Below are 21,943 nucleotides of genomic sequence, written 5' to 3' on the forward strand. Positions count from 1 at the left end.
ATTTGGTTTCCTACAGGAAAAAAAGAGTATGTACAAATTGTCTCAAGGAAGCCAAATCTCAGCAGGATTATTTGGTCGACACGTTACGTGCAGGACGGCTGCTGCTGGCGGAGAAACTTCCGCCCCCAAAGACCACTGTTGTGCTCACCGACTCTGATTCAGACCCCTCTGACAGTAAGGGTCTTTAACATCTATATACATGTATAATCAAATCAACATAATTAAGACTTCCTGATTTGATGCATTAACAATAGTGTGATAATATATGAAGTTAAAATTAACATTGTACTGTATTAAGAAAATGCAGCATTTTGCACTATGTCAGGTGACCTGGAAGATGCACTTTAATACAAAGTCTTTGTTATTGTTAATGCTAGTTTTACTTTCAATATCAATTAAAATGCAGTATGTACTCTATACAATAATTGTAAATTAGAATTAAAGCTCTTTTAACCCTTAAATGGTCCAAACGTATATATACGTTTTTTCAACATCTGAAAGTATGTAAAAAATGTAGATCTTCTTTTTTGTTTTACATTTGAAAATGTGTAAAAAAACTTTTATCTACGTTTTTTTTTTTTTGTTACATATGAAAATATGTTAAAAAAAGTAGATCTACTTTTGGAGCACTACGAATTTGAACGTCGATTTGTTTGGACCGTTTAAGGGTTAAAGCTTCATAAGTAACTGACTTTAAAGTGCAGTCACCTATTTTAAACAGCTTCTCTATAAAGTGCAATTTTTCATAAATGCAACTGAAAAGTGCATTGACAGTTAAATAGCATGTACTATGAAGCCCTTTCCATACACACTTTAATTTTTTCATACATTTTTTTAAATTGCATTTACGAAAATTTCAATATTTAAAGGAGCTTTATAAGAAAGCTGACACTATTGTAAACAATCTTTCAAATTTTAACATGGTGAAATTTTTAACATATATTGGCAGTAGAAGCACATTTTTTAAATATGAAAAATGAAGAATAAATCTTCGATCTTAGGTCTTCTTGCTTAAATAACAAAAAAAGGCACAATACCGTGACTGGAACGATACACAAATAACCCGCACATAAAAGAGAGAAGCTTACGACAACGTTTCGGTCCGACTTGGACCATTTACAAAGTCACTTTGTAAATGGTCCAAGTCGGACCAAAACGTCATCGTAAGCTTCTCTCTTTTATGTGCGGGTTATTTGTGTATCTTCTTGCTTATAAAACAGTATCTCAAACATTTTGCACTTAACGTTTATTTACAATATTAAATGTTATGTGCTTTTATTTATAAGTCTTATCAGAGGTTCTTGATCCTATGATTTGAAGCTATTCTCTCTTTCCTTGGATCAGACCTGAATGCCTCCCATTACCCAAGTGCTGTATGACTCTTATGAGTGTAGCTCTTCTCCATAAATTTAAAAATTATTTTTTTTTATAGGCCTAAGCTACCCCCACACATTTGTTCCATTGACATGAGTATATATATGAGTATATTGCCCAATTTATTTGTCTTAAGTTGTCTTCTTGTATACATAATTTTCTTTTTATCTTTAAATCTTAACAGAATTTGTTGAAAATTTCAAATTTAATTGATGACTGTTGGCTAACATTTACCATAAAATTTTATTCTGATCAAAGCACTAGCTCTTCAGATAGATTTGGTGCCATAACTCCTGAACATTTAGGTACAGTATGACATTAACTTAATACTTGTAACCCAAGCTCTGTATCAGAAAAATTGGAGCTATCCTTCTCTTAAATTTGACCTGATTACCTCCCATTTCCCATGTATTATATGACCCTTATGGGTTTATTGCTTTTCTAAGGGTAAACTGTATTGTAATAATAATTTATATGTTTATGGTGCATCTCTACTCATAAATAAAGAACAAAAAAGCACAATACTGTGTGACTGGAACAATACACAAATAACCTACACAGAGGAGAAAAAAACTTATGATGATGTTTCGGTCCGACTTTACCATTAGTTTTAACTATTCAATATGTTTTAGATAATTCCGGTAGTGAAGACATAGACATTGAGTATGAATGTGAGGATGGCAAGAGCATGGAGGAAGTTGTGGCCGACCTGACTAGGAAACTCGGCTTAGACAAACAAATTATAAATGGCATCAAGCACTTGGAGGAGCGACTCTTGGCTGTACAAGGTAAGGGTGTGGCATAGTCACAAGTTGCTTTACTCATGGAGCACTCTATGTAACATTGAATTTAATAGTTTTAGTTTGTGGAGGGATTCAGGGAAACCAGTTAGCCGAACTTGAGTCCTGGAGGTGGGAAGTACAATGCCAATACTCTAAAGGAGAGGTTTAGGATATTTACTGTTTGGAGGGACATCTGAACTGTCGTATCTGCGCACCTCTGGCAAGACAGTGATGGTGCGAATGATGGTGAAAGTGTTTCTTTTTCAGGTCACCCTGCCGTGGTGGGAGACAGCCAGCATGTTAAAAAATTAATACAGTAATAATAATTCATTTATTTTTCATATTTGCTGTGTAACAATGATTTTCCTTGTCATTTTTTATGATCTAACTTGTGTGCACCTTTTGAGAAAGTACATAGCTGGCAAGACAGCTGTTGAATGAATGATGGTAAGTTTTTCCTTTTTTTTTATCACTATATCTTGATGTGAGATGTCCAGTGTGGAAGAAAAAGTGTTACATACAGCACTGCATTGTAGTTTTCACTTTTTATAGTATCTAAATTGTACTATGAGAAGAAACAGAAGCTACGGACAGTGGAGATTTAATGTTTGAGAGCAATGTGTGCTGGGAATATTATGCAGTGAATTTGGAGACTAGAAATTAGAAGACTGAGTCACCAAGGGTGCAATTCAGAGGTCAGAGGAGAGGTGGTTGAGCAGTTAGATTGGAGTGAGAGGGATAGAATGACACAAGAGGGTATATAAATCTGGGGTGGAAAGTAAGAGGGTGGGGGTCATCCCTGTAATGGTTGGAGGGAGGGGGGTTAAGAAGGCTTTGAAGCAAATACAAAAGTGGACTGTACATCAAAATTATTTTATTTTTTCATCATCTGTATACTACTATTGTAATAAGGGTGTTTTATTGGATTTTCAGAAGGCTTTGAGAAACTGCATACTGAAGAGTATTCAAAAGTTGAAGGCGGTCTCGACACAGTGCGCAAAGATTTCTACAATAACTTTCGTCCAGAAATTATGGTGTGTACCTTATACTTTACAGTTCTTTCATGTGAAATTAGAGATATGCCTCACTGTCTATATTTATTACATTCACTATTTCCTTCTAGTTTGTAGAGTGTCAAGTGGAGGCTTCAGATATTCAGTGTAAACTTTCACAGCACTACAGTCCTCCATTCTGGTACATGCCACACCTTACACTTTCTCTTTCAATACCATTCATGTGAGAAGGCTGGAATATTCCCTCCAGTATATTTTGTCACATACAAGCTCATTAGGTAATAGATTGGTAGAAAGCAGTTGCCCAGGGAGGTACTACCCTCCTTCTAAGTGAGTGTAAAATGGAAGCCTGTAAGTGTTTTACACGATGGTAGGCTTGGCAAGATTTCAGGTACGTCTTGCTACTTCTACTTACACTTAGGTCACACTACACATGCATATACAAGCATATATATATACACACCACCCCTCTGGGTTTTCCTCTATTTTCTTCCTAGTTCTTGTTCTTGTTTATTTCCTCTTAACTCCATGGGGAAGTGGAACAGAATTCTTCCTCCATAAGCCGTGCATGTCATAAGAGGCGACTAAAATGCCAGGAACATGGGGCTAGTAACCCCTTCTCCTGTATACATTACCAAAGTTAAAAAGAGGAACTTTTGTTTCTTTTTGGACCACCCTGCCTTGGTGGGATATGGACAGTTTGTTGAAAGAAAGAAGACTTGCAAGCTCACCTCTCATCGCACAAATAACACACACATAAGAGAAAGAAGCTTATGATGACATTTCAATGTGACTTGGACTATTAACTAGTCAGTGTGTGACTGTATTGGCAGTGAATTACTAATGCTTCCTATTTCCTATAATTTCAGAAAAAATATACTACTCTGTTATTTATCTTTTTTTCCAAATTCAAAAAGTGCATGGAATTTTTTTTGTCAGTTTTATTTCAATCATAATTTGTAAAAATATCAATGAGTGTGTCCTTCCATTTTGTTAATTTTTTTAGGATGCCCTGTAGAGAGAGACTACATAAAGTACAGTATAGTTTCTCTACTCCATCCTTCAGGAAGGGGGGGGGGGGGTTGCCTTGATACTTGTGAAGGGCTCTTTTTCTAAGGAATTAGAGTTACCCTGTCCTTCCTTGGGTCAAACTTGATTGTCTCCCTTTCCCCAGGCACTGTGTGACCCCTGTAGGTTGAGCAAGACAGTGATGGGGTGAGTGATGGTAAAAGTATTTCTTCTTTTTCAGGTCACCCTGCCTCAGTGGGAAATGGCCAGTGTGTTAAAAAAAAAAAATCACTGGTTCATTTTTTAGGCAGTACCTTGAGCATACCTCATCATTTACTTGACATTTAAAACATTTACTTAGTCATAGTATAAAGTTTCTTTTAAAAACTGAGTGCTAGTTCCAGTGTGCAGTTTAAATTGTGCAAATTTTTGTTCTTAGACATCATTGATAAACAGTGTATCCTGAACCAGTCTTTCATTGCTTCCATTACAGTGGCAGCCAGCTTTGGATATTGGGCCATCAAGTACCATTTTGCAGCAAGATGGTGTAAGTAATTATGTCTTTGTAATTACAGCCTCTCCTCACTTAACGATGTAGTTCCGTTCCTAAGATCACGTTGGTAAACAAATTCGTCGCTGAGTGAGGAGCATACTTTAATGGTAGTGGGTTTGTGTCTACCATCTTTCATATTGTTTTAATATCTGGTATTTTTTTAAATGTTTATACAGCAGTAATAAACAGAATAGAGGAAATCAGCACTAATAGACATTATTTACATATGCATACTGGTCAGAGAGCCCATCGTAAGTCCGAGTTGTCGGTAAACGAGTACGTCGCTAAGTGAGGTGAGACTGTACTTATTTTAGTATGTAGGGGTGAACTCCAGTTCTTGGTCCTGGCCTTTAAGTTTAATGTGAGTGATGTGGTTGTGTACAGTACATCACTTCAGATACATATTTTCTTGAGACTTGATCAAGTACTCCAAATTGTACCTTCTTGCTTTCTTTAAGGGAAATTTTGAGAGGAAATAGAAACAATTTGATGTTGTGTAACTAATATACAAACTTTCTTATTATGTTAACTGTTAGCTTGTGATTTATCCATGTACATTTATACTCGGTTAAATAAGTGTGCAAACCTGACATCAGGTTCCTTATTAGGAAGTTGTTTTCTGAGTATGAGTAAATTCCATGCAGTATATTTTGATCACCTGTTAGTGTAAGTTTGTTTTTGTTTTGTTTTATTTTAAGACAGCTGCTCTTCATTTACAGACAGGAGAGGTTATTGCAGAGCCTTCTGTCTTCGTACCAAATGAGAACTTACCTCCAGTTGGGCCCTTGAACCGATGGGAGCTACAACCAAATGAGCTTGTGTATTCAATGAAATATTCCCTCTTCGCTCGCTGGGTGCAGGCACAGGTCATTGAAGTGGAAAGACGAGAACCCAAGGTTGATATTATTCATCTTTCTTTCATTTTTGACTTAGTGTTTTACATCTAAGTGTTAGAATTAATTTTCTGTGAAAACTTCTTGGACTTGACTCACTTAAGTCTTTCCATTTATGTGCCATAGTACAGGTAGATTTTGTCTAGGGGAATCTCCTCAGATTGTACTAAGAGGTTAAGAGAGTGGTGAAGCAATGTAAAAAGAGAGCAAATGAGAGAGTGGGTGAGATGTTATCAACAAATTTTGTTGAAAATAAGAAAAAGTTTTGGAGTGAGATTAACAAGTTAAGGAAGCCTAGAGAACAAATGGATTTGTCAGTTAAAAATAGGAGAGGAGAGTTATTAAATGGAGAGTTAGAGGTATTGGGAAGATGGAGGGAATATTTTGAGGAATTGTTAAATGTTGATGAAGATAGGGAAGCTGTGATTTCGTGTATAGGGCAAGGAGGAATAACATCTTGTAGGAGTGAGGAAGAGCCAGTTGTGAGTGCGGAGGAAGTTCGTGAGACAGTAGGTAAAATGAAAGGGGGTAAGGCAGCCGGGATTGATGGGATAAAGATAGAAATGTTAAAAGCAGGTGGGGATATAGTTTTGGAGTGGTTGGTGCAATTATTTAATAAATGTATGGAAGAGGGTAAGGTACCTAAGGATTGGCAGAGAGCATGAATAGTTCCTTTGTATAAAGGGAAAGGGGACAAAAGAGAGTGCAAAAATTATAGGGGGATAAGTCTGTTGAGTATACCTGGTAAAGTGTATGGTAGAGTTATTATTGAAGGAATTAAGAGTAAGACGGAGAATAGGATAGCAGATGAACAAGGAGGCTTTAGGAAAGGTAGGGGGTGTGTGGATCAGGTGTTTACAGTGAAACATATAAGTGAACAGTATTTAGATAAGGCTAAAGAGGTCTTTGTGGCATTTATGGATTTGGAAAAGGCGTATGACAGGGTGGATAGGGGGGGCAATGTGGCAGATGTTGCATGTGTATGGTGTAGGAGGTAGGTTACTGAAAGCAGTGAAGAGTTTTTACAAGGATAGTGAGGCTCAAGTTAGAGTATGTAGGAAAGAGGGAAATTATTTCACAGTAAAAGTAGGCCTTAGACAAGGATGTGTGATGTCACCGTGGTTGTTTAATATATTTATAGATGGGGTTGTAAGAGAAGTAAATGTGAGGGTCTTGGCAAGAGGCATGGAGTTAAAAGATAAAGAATCACACATAAAGTGGGAGTTGTCACAGTTGCTCTTTGCTGATGACACTGTGCTCTTGGGAGATTCTGAAGAGAAGTTGCAGAGATTGGTGGATGAATTTGGTAGGGTATGCAAAAGAAGAAAATTAAAAGTGAATACAGGAAAGAGTAAGGTTATGAGGATAATAAAAAGATTAGGTGATGAAAGATTGGATATCAGATTGGAGGGAGAGAGTATGGAGGAGGTGAATGTATTCAGATATTTGGGAGTGGACGTGTCAGCAGATGGGTCTATGAAAGATGAGGTGAATCATAGAATTGATGAGGGGAAAAGGGTGAGTGGTGCACTTAGGAGTCTGTGGAGACAAAGAACTTTGTCCTTGGAGGCAAAGAGGGGAATGTATGAGAGTATAGTTTTACCAACGCTCTTATATGGGTGTGAAGCATGGGTGATGAATGTTGCAGTGAGGAGAAGGCTGGAGGCAGTGGAGATGTCATGTCTGAGGGCAATGTGTGGTGTGAATATAATGCAGACAATTCGTGGTTTGGAAGTTAGGACGAGGTGCGGGATTACCAAAACTGTTGTCCAGAGGGCTGAGGAAGGGTTGTTGATGTGGTTCGGACATGTAGAGAGAATGGAGCGAAACAGAATGACTTCAAGAGTGTATCAGTCTGTAGTGGAAGGAAGGCGGGGTAGGGGTCGGCCTAGGAAAGGCTGGAGGGAGGGGGTAAAGGAGGTTTTGTGTGTGAGGGGCTTGGACTTCAAGCAGGCATGCGTGAGCGTGTTTGATAGGAGTGAATGGAGACAAATGGTTTTTAATACTTGACATGCTGTTGGAGTGTGAGCAAAGTAACATTTATGAAGGGATTCAGGGAAACCGGCAGGCCGGACTTGAGTCCTGGAGATGGGAAGTACAGTGCCTGCACTCTGAAGGAGGGGTGTTAATGTTGCAGTTTAAAAACTGTAGTGTAAAGCACCCTTCTGGCAAGACAGTGATGGAGTGAATGATGGTGAAAGTTTTTCTTTTTCGGGCCACCCTGCCTTGGTGGGAATCGGCCAGTGTGATAATAATAATAATAAAAAAAAATTTTGATGACCCATATTTAATTTTTCAAAAGGTGTTGCTTTTAATTATATTTTTATTTTATTTCAGTGAAGTCCTTATCTGGCTCTGGCATTTTATATGGCAGCTATACATATATTTTCTTTTCAGAACACAACTTACAAAATTCGGTACAATCGCAATGCCAAAGGCTCAGGGCTTCCTCGAATCATGCCAGGACGCCAGCTAGCATATATTAATCCATGTGCTACACGTATTCCAGTTGGTACTCGTGTTATAGCGAAGTACAGAGATGATGACCCCAAAAATACTACAATTTCTGGCTCCTTTTACGTGGGTGTGGTAGCAGAGATTCCTACTGCAGCCAACAAATATAGGTAGCCTTTTCCAATACAATTATTGTTATTTTTATTACATTCATGGAATAGTGCTAAACCTGTAGGGGTCATTTGGCACCTAGGGGAATAGCAGATAGTCAGGTTTGATCCAAGGAATTGAAGAGTAATTCCTATTTCTTGGATAAGTGACCTTCACTGGCATCGAGATGCTTCTACCTATCTCCCTTCCCTGAAAATATAATTTTTGCAATATAAGCTTTGCCTGGCTTTATAGAAATGTTTGAGAGTTGATTACAAAGGTACAGCACTAGTATCTAGAGTCACACAAGTTGTGGTGCCTTCAACATCACATACCCGAACAATGTGTGAAATTTTTCAAACAAGCCTGTATTGGTACACTGACAGCATTTTAATTTCTCCTGTGTGCAGAATCAGTTTGTGTGTGTGTGTGTGTGTGTGAGTGTGAGTGTGTGTGTGTGAGAGTGAGTGTGTGAGTGTGAGAGTGTGTGTGAGTGTGAGAGTGTGTGTGAGTGTGAGAGTGTGTGTGAGTGTGAGAGTGCGAGTGTGAGAGTGTGAGTGTGAGAGAGTGAGTGTGAGAGAGTGTGAGAGAGTGTGAGAGAGTGTGAGAGAGTGAGAGAGTGAGAGAGTGTGAGAGAGTGAGAGAGTGAGAGAGTGTGAGAGTGTGAGAGTGCGAGAGTGCGAGAGTGCGAGAGTGCGAGTGAGAGAGTGTGAGTGTGAGAGTGTGAGTGTGAGAGAGTGAGTGTGAGAGAGTGTGAGAGAGTGAGAGAGTGTGAGAGTGTGAGAGAGTGAGTGTGAGAGAGTGAGAGAGTGTGAGAGAGTGAGAGAGTGTGAGAGTGAGAGAGTGTGAGTGTGAGAGAGTGCGGACCTCTTTGCTGAACACTTTGCTACCAAAATGCAAGTTCCTGATCCAGCAAGGGACCCTCCTTGGCTAGCTGCAAAAACTGTGTCAAAACTGTCAATGGTGACAGTAAGGCAGGAGGAGGTGCATTTCCTTCTTAAATCGCTTGACTAAGAAAAGGCAGTGGGCCCAGACAAGTTGAGCCCAAGATTGCCGAGAAGATGGGCAGACCAGCTAGCAGCACCTCTAACTCGCATCTTTCAGCACTGTCTAGTACAGTGTAAATGGCCCTCTCTATGGAAAGAGTCAAATGTAGTCCCTGTTCACAAAAAGAAGAGCAGAGCAGAAATCAGCAACTACAGACCAGTGTCACTCCTGTCAATCACTGGTAAGATCCTTGAGACAATAATCTCAAGACAAATGACAGAGTTTTTTGACTACCACTCACTACTTTGTGATTGTCAATATGGCTTCAGGAAAGGTTACTCTGCTGCTGATCTGTTGTTAAACCTCTCCACTAAGTGGCACCAGTCACTGGATGAATCCAAAGTCAGCTGTGTGGTAGCACTGGACATTGCTGGCGCTTTCGACCTGGTGTGGCACCAGGGCCTCTTAGCAAAACTTCAAGCACTGGGAATTGTAGGCTCTACGCTATGTCTCCTCAGTGATTACCTGCATGGTAGATCTCTAAGTGTAGTTCTCAATGGAACGGAATCAGCAAGACATCCTATTGGGGCAAGTGTTCCACAAGGAAACGTGCTGGGATCATTGTTATGGAATGTCTACTTCAACGACCTTCTTCATCTCATCCCAGAATCACATGCATATGCAGACGACTGTACACTGACATTCACTTATCCAAGAGAAGAAATGCCAGCTGCTCTAAGCTACATCAATCACCAGCTGAGAGCTATATCAGCTTGGGGAAATAGATGGCAAGTAACATTTGCACCTGAGAAAATGCAAATGATGATCATCTCTAGGCACCATGATGGTAATGCTGGTGCAGTAGTAAGGATGAATGAGAGGGTGTTGGCACCTGGAGAAGAAGTTGATATCCTTGGGGTGAAGTTTGACTCCAAACTAACCATGAAGAACCATGTTGTAAATCTTGCAAACAAGGCAGCCAGGAAGCTTACAGCACTTCGCCATATCTCGCATCTGCTTGACAGTAGGGGTTGCAAGATTCTGTACGAGGCACAAGTACGCTCACACCTTGAGTATGCTCCACTTTCTTGGTTTGCCTGCCCCCCCCCTCTCATCTGTGACTGCTTGACAAGAGTAGAGAACCTCTACTCTGTCAAGAGTAGAAATGACAGATCTGATAGATCTGTCATTTCAGCAGAGCCTTCAACATAGGAGGGATGTGGGTGGCCTTACTGTTATGTACAAGGCCAGTATTGTCAAAGTGCCACACTTGGATCCACTCCGAGGACAGAGTGAAACAAGCTTTTATGCCACAAGACGGGCAGAAAGCAGCAACTTTACTCTGGCTGTACCCTTCTCCAGAACATCACTCCATCTGAGATCATATATACCCAGGATGACTCGAGTATGGAACACATTTGTACAGCATAATGATGTCAACGAGATAAAGTCAGTTGATCAAATGAAAATGCTGGCCCACAGATGGCTCCAACTTCATCCTGTTCCCTACTTGTATGTCTCCTAACAATAAAAATGCTTTTAAATGAGCTGATGTAGGTAACAGCTTTTAGCTTGCCAATAAAGTTAGGAATCCTTAACCTGTAAATAGCTTGTCAATAAAGCTAGGGATCCTTAACCTTGTCAAACCCTGTGTAAAAAAAAGAGAGAGAGAGAGAGATAGAGAGAGAGATAGGTAGAGAGATAGATAGATAGAGATATGTATATATAGATATAGATAGATATATTGATTGATTGATTTCAATTCTAGAAATGCTGTACTTTCATATAAATTTGACCTGCCCTTGAATGTACTGTGCACACACCAAAAATTTACAAATTATGTGAAAAGCAGAAAATAAAAAAATACTTTCCTGAAACTAGGAAGCTTTTCCTGGTTTCTGGAAGGTGTTTTTGATGCACTGTGTGCGTATATTTATTCACTTGTTGAGTATTTTTCAGACGTGGATAGGACAGCATGGCTAGGTAGGTCACATATGAAATTCAATTTTATTACATTGTCCGAGGGAAACTTTAAAGATGGAGTGAATGGAAAGGATCTTGAGGATTTTGTCAGTAAGGAGAGGTTCTCCTTCTAGTAGTATATGACCTCTCTGTGGATTCATGTTACAAATGCCTTCAATCACTATCTGTCTTCCTTTCATTGCTCTCCTTATATAATGATGAGAGTATCAAATGATTTAGATAAAGAAAAATTGGATATCAAATTGGGGAGGAGGAGTATGGAAGAAGTGAATATTTTCAGATATTTGGGAGTTGACGTGTCAGCGGATGGATTTATGAAGGATGAGGTTAATCATAGAATTGATGAAGGAAAAAAGGTGAGTGGTGCATTGAGGTATATGTGGAGGCAAAAAATGTTATCTATGGAGGCAAAGAAGGGAATGTATGAAAGTATAGTAGTACCAACACTCTTATATGGGTGTGAAGCTTGGGTTGTAAATGCAGCAGCGAGGAGGCGGTTGGAGGCAGTGGAGATGTCCTGTCTAAGGGCAATGTGTGGTGTAAATATTATGCAGAAAATTCGGAGTGTGGAAATTAGGAGAAGGTGTGGAGTTAATAAAAGTATTAGTCAGAGGGCTGAAGAGGGTTTGTTGAGGTGGTTTGGTCATTTAGAGAGAATGGATCAAAGTAGAATGACATGGAGAGCGTATAAATCTGTAGGGGAAGGAAGACGGGGTAGGGGTTGTAGTCGAAAAGGTTGGACGGAGGGGGTAAAGGAAGTGTTGTGGGCGAGGGGTTTGGACTTCCAGCAAGCGTGCGTGAGCTTGTTAGATAGGAGTGAATGGAGACAAATGATATTTGGGACCTGATGAGCTGCTGGAGTGTGAGCAGGGTAATATTTAGTGAAGGGATTCAGGGAAACCGGTTATTTTATGTAACCAGACTGGAAATTGGAAGTACAATGCCTGCACTCTAAAGGAGGGGTTTGAGATATTGGCAGTTTGGAGGGATATATTGTGTATTTTTATACGTATATACATGAACTTCTAAACTGTTGTATTCTGGACACCTCTGCAAAAACAGTGATTATGTGGTGAAAGTGTTGAATGATGATGAAAGTATTTTCTTTGTAAGGATTTTCTTTCTTTTTGGGTCACCCTGCCTCGGTGGGAGAAGGCCGACTTGTTGAAAAAAAAAAAAAAATTCTTTGGTTTTGCTTTCGTCTAATTTCTTAGATCTTTTGCAAAATCTAATTGTAGAAGTGAGGGGTGATGATTCCTAGAACCATAAAAGAAAACAGCCTACATTAGTGTTGCTCAAGAAATCTGTATGCAAATGGTAAACTTTTTCAGCCATTATGTACAACTATTCTTGTTTTAGCACTCTGTCATGTTTGTCACTATTGATCGTTTTGTTTAATATCTTTATTGTTTGCCCATACCCATCTTGTGGGAGATAGTCAAAAGATTACAGGGTACATAATGGGTCCAGGGACTGGGCCACAAAGTTTTGATAGCTGAACAAGTTACAGTCAGTATTGAGTACATAAAAGCCTGCATAATTCACAAATTATATTAACCCTTTGACTGTTTCGGTCGTATATATACGTCTTACATATACAGTGGACCCCCGCATACCGTTGGTATCACATAACGTTAAATCCGCATAGCGATACATTTTATCACTAAAGCCTCGCATAGCGCTAAAAAACTCGCTCAACGCTATTCGTCCGAGACGCGTCTATGTGAGGCCTGAGCCAGCCTCACATGTTCCGCCGGTGGCAATGTTTACAAGCCAGCCTCTGCGGTAACATCCAAGCACACAATCGGAGCATTTCGTATTATTACAGCATTTTTGGTGATTTTATCTGCAAAATAAGTGACCATGGGCCCCAAGAAAGCTTCTAGTGCCAACCCTGTGGTAAAAAGGGTGAGAAATATTATCGAAATACTGTGGTACCATGGTCAACTGCTGATGCTGCTGCTGCTGTAGCACTGTCAGCTGCTGCTGCTGCTGTACCACCGTCAGCTGCTGCTGCTGCTGCTGTAGTACTGTCTGCTGCTGCTGTAGCACTGTCTGCTGCTGCTGTAGCACTGTCAGCTGCTGCTGCTGCTGCTGCTGTAGCACTGTCAGCTGCTGCTGCTGCTGCACTGTCAGCTTCTGCTGCTGCTGCTGTAGCACTGTCAGCTGCTGCTGCTGCTGTAGCACCGTCAGCTGCTGCTGCTGCTGCACTGTCAGCTTCTGCTGCTGCTGCTGTAGCACCGTCTGCTGCTGCTGTAGCACCGTCTGCTGCTGCTGTATCACTGTCAGCTGCTGCTGTAGCACTGTCAGCTGCTGCTGCTGCTGCACTGTCAGCTGCTGCTGCTGTAGCACTGTCAGCTGCTGCTGCTGCTGTAGCACCGTCAGCTGCTGCTGCTGCTGTACCACCGTCAGCTGCTGCTGCTGCTGCTGTAGTACCGTCTGCTGCTGCTGTAGCACCGTCTGCTGCTGCTGTAGCACTGTCAGCTGCTGCTGCTGTAGCACCGTTGTTGGTGTGGCATATTGAGAATACCAAGAAACAATTAACCCCAGAGGGTTAGCCACCCAGGATAACCCAAAAAAGTCAGTGTCATCGAAGACTGTAACTTATTTCCATTGGGGTCCTTGATCTTGTCTCCCAGGATGCAACCCACACCAGTCGACTAACACCCAGGTGAACAGGGAAAAATGCCTGGAACTAGTGCTCATATTGGTGAATTTAAAGCCAGCAAAGGTTGGTTTGAGAGATTTAAGAATCGTAGTGGCATACACAGTGTGATAAGGCATGTTCTGGAAGAAAATGCCAAACAGGACCTACAGTACTCAGGAGGAAAAGGCACTCCCAGGACACAGTGTCTCATCAGTCATTGCTGCATCTTCAATAAAGGTAAGTGTCATTTATTCTTCATTTAGTAGAGTAGTACATGCACAATATATATTGTGCATGTACTACTCTACTATTGTGCATGTATCCTTCTCTTTGTGTGTAGGAAAATGTATATTTCATGTGGTAAAATTTTTTTTTTCATACTTTTGGGTGTCTTGCACGGATTAATTTGATTTCCATTATTTCTTATGGGGAAAATTCATTCGCATAACGATAATTTCGCATAACAATGAGCTCTCAGGAACGGATTAATATCGTTATGCGGGGATCCACTGTATATACATACTCAAAAATTCTAGCAGCTTCAAATCAAGCAGGAGAAAGCTGGTAGGCCCACATGTGAGAGAATGGGTCTGTGTGGTCAGTGTGCACCATATAAAAAAAATCCTGCAGCACGCAGTGCATAATAAGAAAAAAAAAATCCGATGTTTTTTTTTTGGATTAAAACGCTGACTTTGTGGTGTATTTTTGTATAGTATTTATGGTTACATTCTCGTTTTCTTGGTCTCATTTGATAGAATGGAAAACATACTATAGAAATAGAGGTGATTTTGGTTAGTTTTACTATGAAAAGAACCTTGAAATGGAGCTCAAAGTAGGGGAAATGTTTGATTTTTGCCGATGTTCAAAAGTAAACAAATGATGTCATTGTCCAATAAATGTCCAACTAGCCATTCTAATATGCAGTCATGAATGGGTTGACATTATTTATACAATTATTACAATATTGCAGTAGTCTGCATAACAGTAAATAAATAAAAATTCTAAATAGAAAGCAAGAGTAATATCAGAGGGGCCTGGAGACATGACTGATGAACAATGAAAATGTTATTTAAGAGCCAGGAATGTTTGCATAGTTCATTCTGGACCCTATTTTAAAATTGGCATATTTTTTAATTTGCGTGAAATTGGCCAAATTCCAAATTTCTGACCACGTTATTGGGTAGTTGAAAGTAGTAAATGGGGAGTTTCTTGTACTCAGTCGATAGAACAAGCTATGAGTTTGGTCGAATGGAACAATGGAATTAGCCGAAAATAAGGCTCAAAGTGGGCGAAATCGCTGATTCGTAAATATCGCTGAGGTCGCTAACTTCGCGAGAGCGTAATTCCATAAGTTTCCCATCAAATTTTATATTTTTGGTGTCATTACCATCGGGAAAAGATTCTCTGTCATTTCATAAGAAACTTTTTAATTTTTAACACCAGAAGACACCTCAGGATTTGGGGTTTTGACATTCAAAGGGTTAAAAATGAACTTATGCAAGGTAACTAATAAATTGTCTATTTGAACAACATATGTGGTAACACATCATTATACCAGTGATGAAAACAAAGGAGTTTGAATCAGTGTTCATTTGTGGAAAAAGACTTATGTAAAGCTCAGGACATTTATTAGAGGAAACATAATTACAAGTATAATGTTGCCATTACTGCACCAAATGACTGCCATATTTTATGGCAGACAAGATGCTCTAGTGTTGAGGACCTCCCCCCCTCTTCCCCAATTCTGATTAGCTAAATGTTTTTGGAAAAAGATAAGTGGTACTTCAGCCTCAAAGACGCTGGGTAAATGTTTGAGATTACATGTATTTTAGGAAAAAATAGTGTCTTCGATGCCATAAAATACGGTACTTGTTCTCTCTTCTGTGTTAAATAGGGCAATTCATGGATCATTTACTGGGCTAACTCATAAGTTTGGGCTGAGTCTGATAAATGGGCATTCTTTTTAATTCCAAAAAAATCAGGGATTGCAAAATATAGTTAATTTCCTTGAAGAAAGTAATTTTTAAAGTATTTAACATGACTAATTATCTAAATTGTAACTTTCAGACTTTTTCCATATTTAGTAGTACAGTATTGACTATTCTCTATACATATCTTAGGTAAAATTAATAAAATGACAGATGAAAACTGGTATAACATCATTTGCTTAGTTGGTACCTTGATTTAATGTGTAGTAAATGTGGGAAAAAATTGGCTTCGATAATTTGAGGTGTGAAAGGTTACGCTGAAAGTCAGATGAGAAGACTAGGAAAAAGTACCTGAATTGCATGATGCATTGTATGGAGGAGTATGCTATTCAGTAGCTGTATCTTTAGTTTTGTTTGGTCCCTTCTCCTTTATGTACCAAAACAGCATGTGAGAAAGCCAGGCATATGTAAAATCAATATAATTTTACTTTTTTTGCAGATACCTCATCTTTTTCGACGACGGATATGCCCAGTATGTGCTTCATCATGATATCCGTGTTGTCACAGAAAGTTCTGTTTGTCCATGGGAGGATGTGTCCTCTGACTCTCGGGAATTCATCAAAGAGTATTTGCAGATGTACCCAGAGAGACCAATGGTGCGCCTTCAGAAGTGGAATTATGTCAAAACAGAATGGAATGGTTTGTAGCTTATATATTGTTCATTGTTTTCGTTTATTACTGTGCTCTTGAATTATATAGAGGATTCAGGGAAACCGGTTATTTTTATATAGCCAGACTTGAGTACTGGAAATGGGAAGTACAATGCCTGCACTTTAAAGGAGGGGTTTGGGATATTGGCTGTTTGGAGGGATATGTTTTTTTTTTTTTTTCAACAAGTCGGCCGTCTCCCACCGAGGCAGGGTGACCCAAAAAGAAAGAAAATCCCCAAAAAGAAAATACTTTCATCATCATTCAACACTTTCACCACACTCACACATTATCACTGTTTTTACAGAGGTGCTCAGAATACAACAGTTTAGAAGCATATACGTATAAAGATACACAACATATCCCTCCAAACTGCCAATATCCCAAACCCCTCCTTTAAAGTGCAGGCATTGTACTTCCCATTTCCAGGACTCAAGTCCGACTATATGAAAATAACCGGTTTCCCTGAATCCCTTCACTAAATATTACCCTGCTCACACTCCAACAGATCGTCAGGTCCCAAGTACCATTCGTCTCCATTCACTCCTATCTAACACACTCACGCACGCTTGCTGGAAGTCCAAGCCCCTCGCCCACAAAACCTCCTTTACCCCCTCTCTCCAACCCTTTCGAGGACGACCCCTACCCCGCCTTCCTTCCCCTATAGATTTATATGCTTTCCATGTCATTCTACTTTGATCCATTCTCTCTAAATGACCAAACCACCTCAACAACCCCTCTTCTGCCCTCTGACTAATACTTTTATTAACTCCACACCTTTTCCTAATTTCCACACTCCGAATTTTCTGCATAATATTTACACCACACATTGCCCTTAGACAGGACATCTCCACTGCCTCCAACCGTCTCCTCGCTGCTGCATTTACCACCCAAGCTTCACATCCATATAAGAGTGTTGGTACTACTATACTTTCATACATTCCCTTCTTTGCCTCCATAGATAACGTTTTTTGACTCCACATATACCTCAACGCACCACTCACCTTTTTTCCCTCATCAATTCTATGATTAACCTTATCCTTCATAAATCCATCCGCCGACACGTTAACTCCCAAGTATCAGAAAACATTCACTTCTTCCATACTCCTCCTCCCCAATTTGATATCCAATTTTTCTTTATCTAAATCATTTGATACCCTCATCACCTTACTCTTTTCTATGTTCACTTTCAACTTTCTACCTTTACACACATTCCCAAACACATCCACTAGCCTTTGCAATTTTTCTTCAGAATCTCCCTTAAGCACAGTATCATCAGCAAAAAGTAACTGTGTCAATTCCCATTTTGAATTTGATTCTCCATAAATTAATCTCACCCCTCTCTCGAACACCCTAGCATTTACTTCTTTTACAACCCCATCTATAAATATATTAAACAACCATGGTGACATTACACATCCCTGTCTAAGACCTACTTTTACCGGGAAGTAGTCCCCCTCTCTTCTACACACCCTAACCTGAGCCTCACTCTCCTCATAAAAACTCTTTACAGCATTTAGTAACTTACCACCTATTCCATATACATACTTGCAACATCTGCCACATTGCTCCTCTATCCACTCTATCATATGTCTTTTCTAAATCCATAAATGCAATAAAAACTTCCCTACCTTTATCTAAATACTGTTCACATATATGCTTCAATGTAAACACTTGATCTACACATCCCTTACCCACTCTGAAACCTCCTTGCTCATCCGCAATCCTACACTCTGTCTTACCTCTAATTCTTTCAATTATAACCCTACCGTATACTTTTCCTGGTATACTCAGTAAACTTATTCCTCTATAATTTTTACAATCTCTTTTGTCCTCTTTCCCTTTATATAAAGGGACTATACATGCTCTCTGCCAATCCCTAGGTACCTTCCCCTCTTTCATACATTTATTAAACAAAAGTACCAACCACTCCAACACTATATCCCCCCCTGCTTTTAACATTTCTGTCATGATCCCATCAGTTCCAGCTGCTTTACCCCCTTCATTCTACGTAATGCCTCACGTACCTTCCCCACACTTACATTCTGCTCTTCTTCACTCCTAAAAGATGGTATACCTCCCTGGCCAGTGCATGAAATTACCGTCTCCCTTTCTTCCTCAACATTTAAAAGTTCCTCAAAATATTCTCACCATCTACCTAATACCTCCGTCTCCCCATCTACTAACTCCCCTACTCTGTTTTTAACTGACAAATCCATACTTTCCTTAGGCTTTCTTAACTTGTTTAACTCCAAAATTTTTTCTTATTTTCATTAAAATTTCTTGACACTGCCTCTCCCACTCTATCATCTGCTCTCCTTTTACACTCTCTCACCACTCTCTTCACCTTTCTTTTACTCTCCATATACTCTGCTTTTCTTATAACACTTCTGCTTTGTAAAAACCTCTCATAAGCTAACTTTTTCTCTTTTATCACATCCTTTACTTCATCATTCCACCAATCACTCCTCTTTCCTCTTGCCCCCACCCTCCTATAACCACAAACTTCTGCCCCACATTCTAATACTGCATTTTTAAAACTATTCCAACCCTCTTCAACCCCCCCACTACTCATCTTTGCACTAGCCCACCTTTCTGCCAATAGTCGCTTATATCTCACCCGAACTTCCTCCTCCCTTAGTTTATACACTTTCACCTCCCTCTTACTTGGTGTTGCCACCTTCCTCTTTTCCCATCTACCTCTTACTCTAACTGTAGCTACAACTAAATAATGATCCGATATATCAGTTGCCCCTCTATACACATGTACGTCCTGGAGCCTACCCATCAACCTTTTATCCACCAATACAAAATCTAACAAACTACTTTCATTACGTGCTACATCGTACCTTGTATATTTATTTATCCTCTTTTTCATAAAATATGTATTACTTATTACCAAATCTCTTTCTACACATAGCTCAATTAAAAGCTCCCCATTTACATTTACCCCTGGCACCCCAAATTTACCTACTACTCCCTCCATAACATTTTTACCCACTTTAGCATTGAAATCCCCAACCACCATTACTCTCACACGATTCAAAACTCCCCACGCATTCACTCAACATTTCCCAAAATCTCTCTCTCCTCTACACTTCTCTCTTCTCCAGGTGCATACACGCTTACTATAACCCACTTTTCATATCCAATCTTTATTTTACTCCACATAATCCTTGAATTTATACATTTATAGTCCCTCTTTTCCTACCTTAGCTTATCCTTCAACGTTATTGCTACTCCTTCTTTAGCTCTAACTCTATTTGAAACCCCTGACCTAATCCCATTTATTCCTCTCCACTGAAACTCTCCCACCCCCTTCAGCTTTGTTTCACTTAAAGCCAGGACATCCAGCTTCTTCTCATTCATAACATCCACAATCATCTCTCTATATATCTTTATATATGCCTTTATATATGTGTATATATGTGTATGCTTCTAAACTGTTGTATTCTGAGCACCTCTGCAAAAACAGTGATAATGTGTGAGTGTGGTGAAAGTGTTGAATGATGATGAAAGTATTTTCTCTTTGGGGATTTTCTTTCTTTTTTGGGTCACCCTGCCTTGGTGGGAGACGGCCGACTTGTTGAAAAAAAAAAAATGCCTCTGAACTGTTGTATCTGGGCGCCTCTGCAAAAACAGTGATTATGTATGAGTGAGATGAAAGTGTTGAATGATGATGAAAGTATTTTCTTTTTGGAGATTTTCTTTCTTTTTGGGTCACCCTGCCTTGGTGGGAGATGGCCGACTTGTTGAAAAAAACAAAACAATTTGCTTGTGATGTTTGTAATACTCAACCTAATTTTACGTTTTTCAGTGAGACTAGGACATGTTCATGACTGAAATTTTTTGAACTACTTTTTTATAACTTATGCCAGTTTTGTGTCTAGAAAATTTATTGCTGACATCTGCATAGGGCTTACATACATAAATGTCATTTGAATTGTGATCTCTCTACACTTCTGGCAGAACAGCTGTTGAATGAGCTATGAAGATTGGGATTCCTTCTTTGGGTTACCCCTACCTTGGTAGGAAATGGCCAGTGTAGTAAAAAATAAAATGCATGCTGATATTCTTATTGAAGTGTTATTATGGTGGAATCCTGATCCTTGGGGGTAGTGTGGTACAAGAGCCTTAGAATTTTTGTTTCACATTGGTTCTTCCAGGTGACTGAAAAAGACCATGGTCATTTTTTACCCCATCGGCCATTTCCCACTAAGGGTGATGCATATGAAGATGTTTATTTACCATCTTTCATTAAATAGATGCCATGCCAGACACACATGGGAATCATAGTTTAAAGGCATTTTTTTTTTTTAACATATTAGCTGTCTCCCACTGAGGCAGGGTGATCTGAAAAAGAAGAAACATTTTCATTATCACTTACTCCACCACTGTCTTGCCAGAGGCATGCCAATGCTGTAATTCAAAAGCTGCAACATACCTTATGTACTGCAGTATTCCCACATGCTCCAAATAATTATGATGTTAGCCTCTTAAGTTGTAACGTAGAAAATGGGTGATGAAGTGGATGGAAAATCTCTGGTATGTGGGTAACAAGACCATGTTGTTTTCAGACTTATTTTTCTTCCTATTGTTCATTTTTTATTCAATGTTTTCCATAGAGATTTATTAGTTATTGATATTAACCTAGATAATTGTTCACTTACAGGGAGGTGGTGGAAGGCACAGGTGAAAGAAGTTGATGGGTCACTGGTCAAAATGTTTTTCCCCTTGGATGGACGATCTGAGTGGATCTACAGAGGATCAACGCGGTTAAGCCCACTTTTCAACAAAAAGTTAAATATTCAAGCTCAGGCTGAGCAACCTCTCAGGACTATCCGTCGACGTACAGCGGCTCTTCCTGGAAGAGTGAGTTTTAGGAAGATTTTCTTATGGTTCAATGTAAAGTGGAATAAACTTTATGTTATGCAGATTTAAATTATGATGTACATAGCTGTGATCTGTGAGCAAGGGGCTAGTAACCCCTTCTCCTGTATATATTACTAAATGTAAAAAGGAGTGTGAGCAGGGTAATATTTAGTGAAGAGATTCAGGGACACCGGTTATTTTTACATAGTCGGACTTGAGTCCTGGAAATGGGAAGTACAATGTCTGCACTTTAAAGGAGGGGTTTGAGATATTGGCAGTTTGGAAGGATATGTTGTGTAACTTTATACATATATCTTCTAAACTGTTGTATTCTGAGCACCTCTGCAAAAACAGTGATTACGTATGAATGAGGTGAAAGTGTTGAATGATGATGAAAGTATTTTCTTTTTGGGGATTTTCTTTCTTTTTGGGTCACTTTGCCTCGGTGGGAGACGGCCGACTTGTTAAAAAAAAAAGAGAGAGAAAAAAGGAGAAACTTTTGTTTTTTCTTCTGGGCCATCCCTGCCTTGATGGGATATGGCCAGTGCATTGAAAGAAAGAAGAAAGATATCTTTCTTCTTTTTTTTTTTA

The 21,943-nt window shown here is 39.5% G+C and overlaps 1 protein-coding gene across 7 annotated transcripts in view; it reads left to right on the forward strand.

Moving 5' to 3' along the window:
• LOC128698001 (histone-lysine N-methyltransferase eggless) overlaps window positions 1-21,943 on the forward strand; it is a 66,986-nt gene that overhangs the window by 17,926 nt on the left and 27,117 nt on the right. For all 7 annotated transcript variants that reach the window (XM_053789995.2, XM_070097545.1, XM_070097541.1 and 4 more), the window contains 8 exons: window positions 17-174; window positions 2,007-2,162; window positions 3,090-3,190; window positions 4,671-4,724; window positions 5,450-5,626; window positions 8,021-8,247; window positions 16,272-16,471; window positions 21,153-21,352. In XM_053789995.2, the coding sequence (XP_053645970.2) occupies window positions 17-174; window positions 2,007-2,162; window positions 3,090-3,190; window positions 4,671-4,724; window positions 5,450-5,626; window positions 8,021-8,247; window positions 16,272-16,471; window positions 21,153-21,352 (1,273 nt within the window). The remainder of the gene's footprint in view (window positions 1-16; window positions 175-2,006; window positions 2,163-3,089; window positions 3,191-4,670; window positions 4,725-5,449; window positions 5,627-8,020; window positions 8,248-16,271; window positions 16,472-21,152; window positions 21,353-21,943) is intronic.

The sequence above is a fragment of the Cherax quadricarinatus genome, chromosome 58 (assembly GCF_038502225.1).
Source record: "Cherax quadricarinatus isolate ZL_2023a chromosome 58, ASM3850222v1, whole genome shotgun sequence".
NCBI lineage: Eukaryota > Metazoa > Arthropoda > Malacostraca > Decapoda > Parastacidae > Cherax > Cherax quadricarinatus.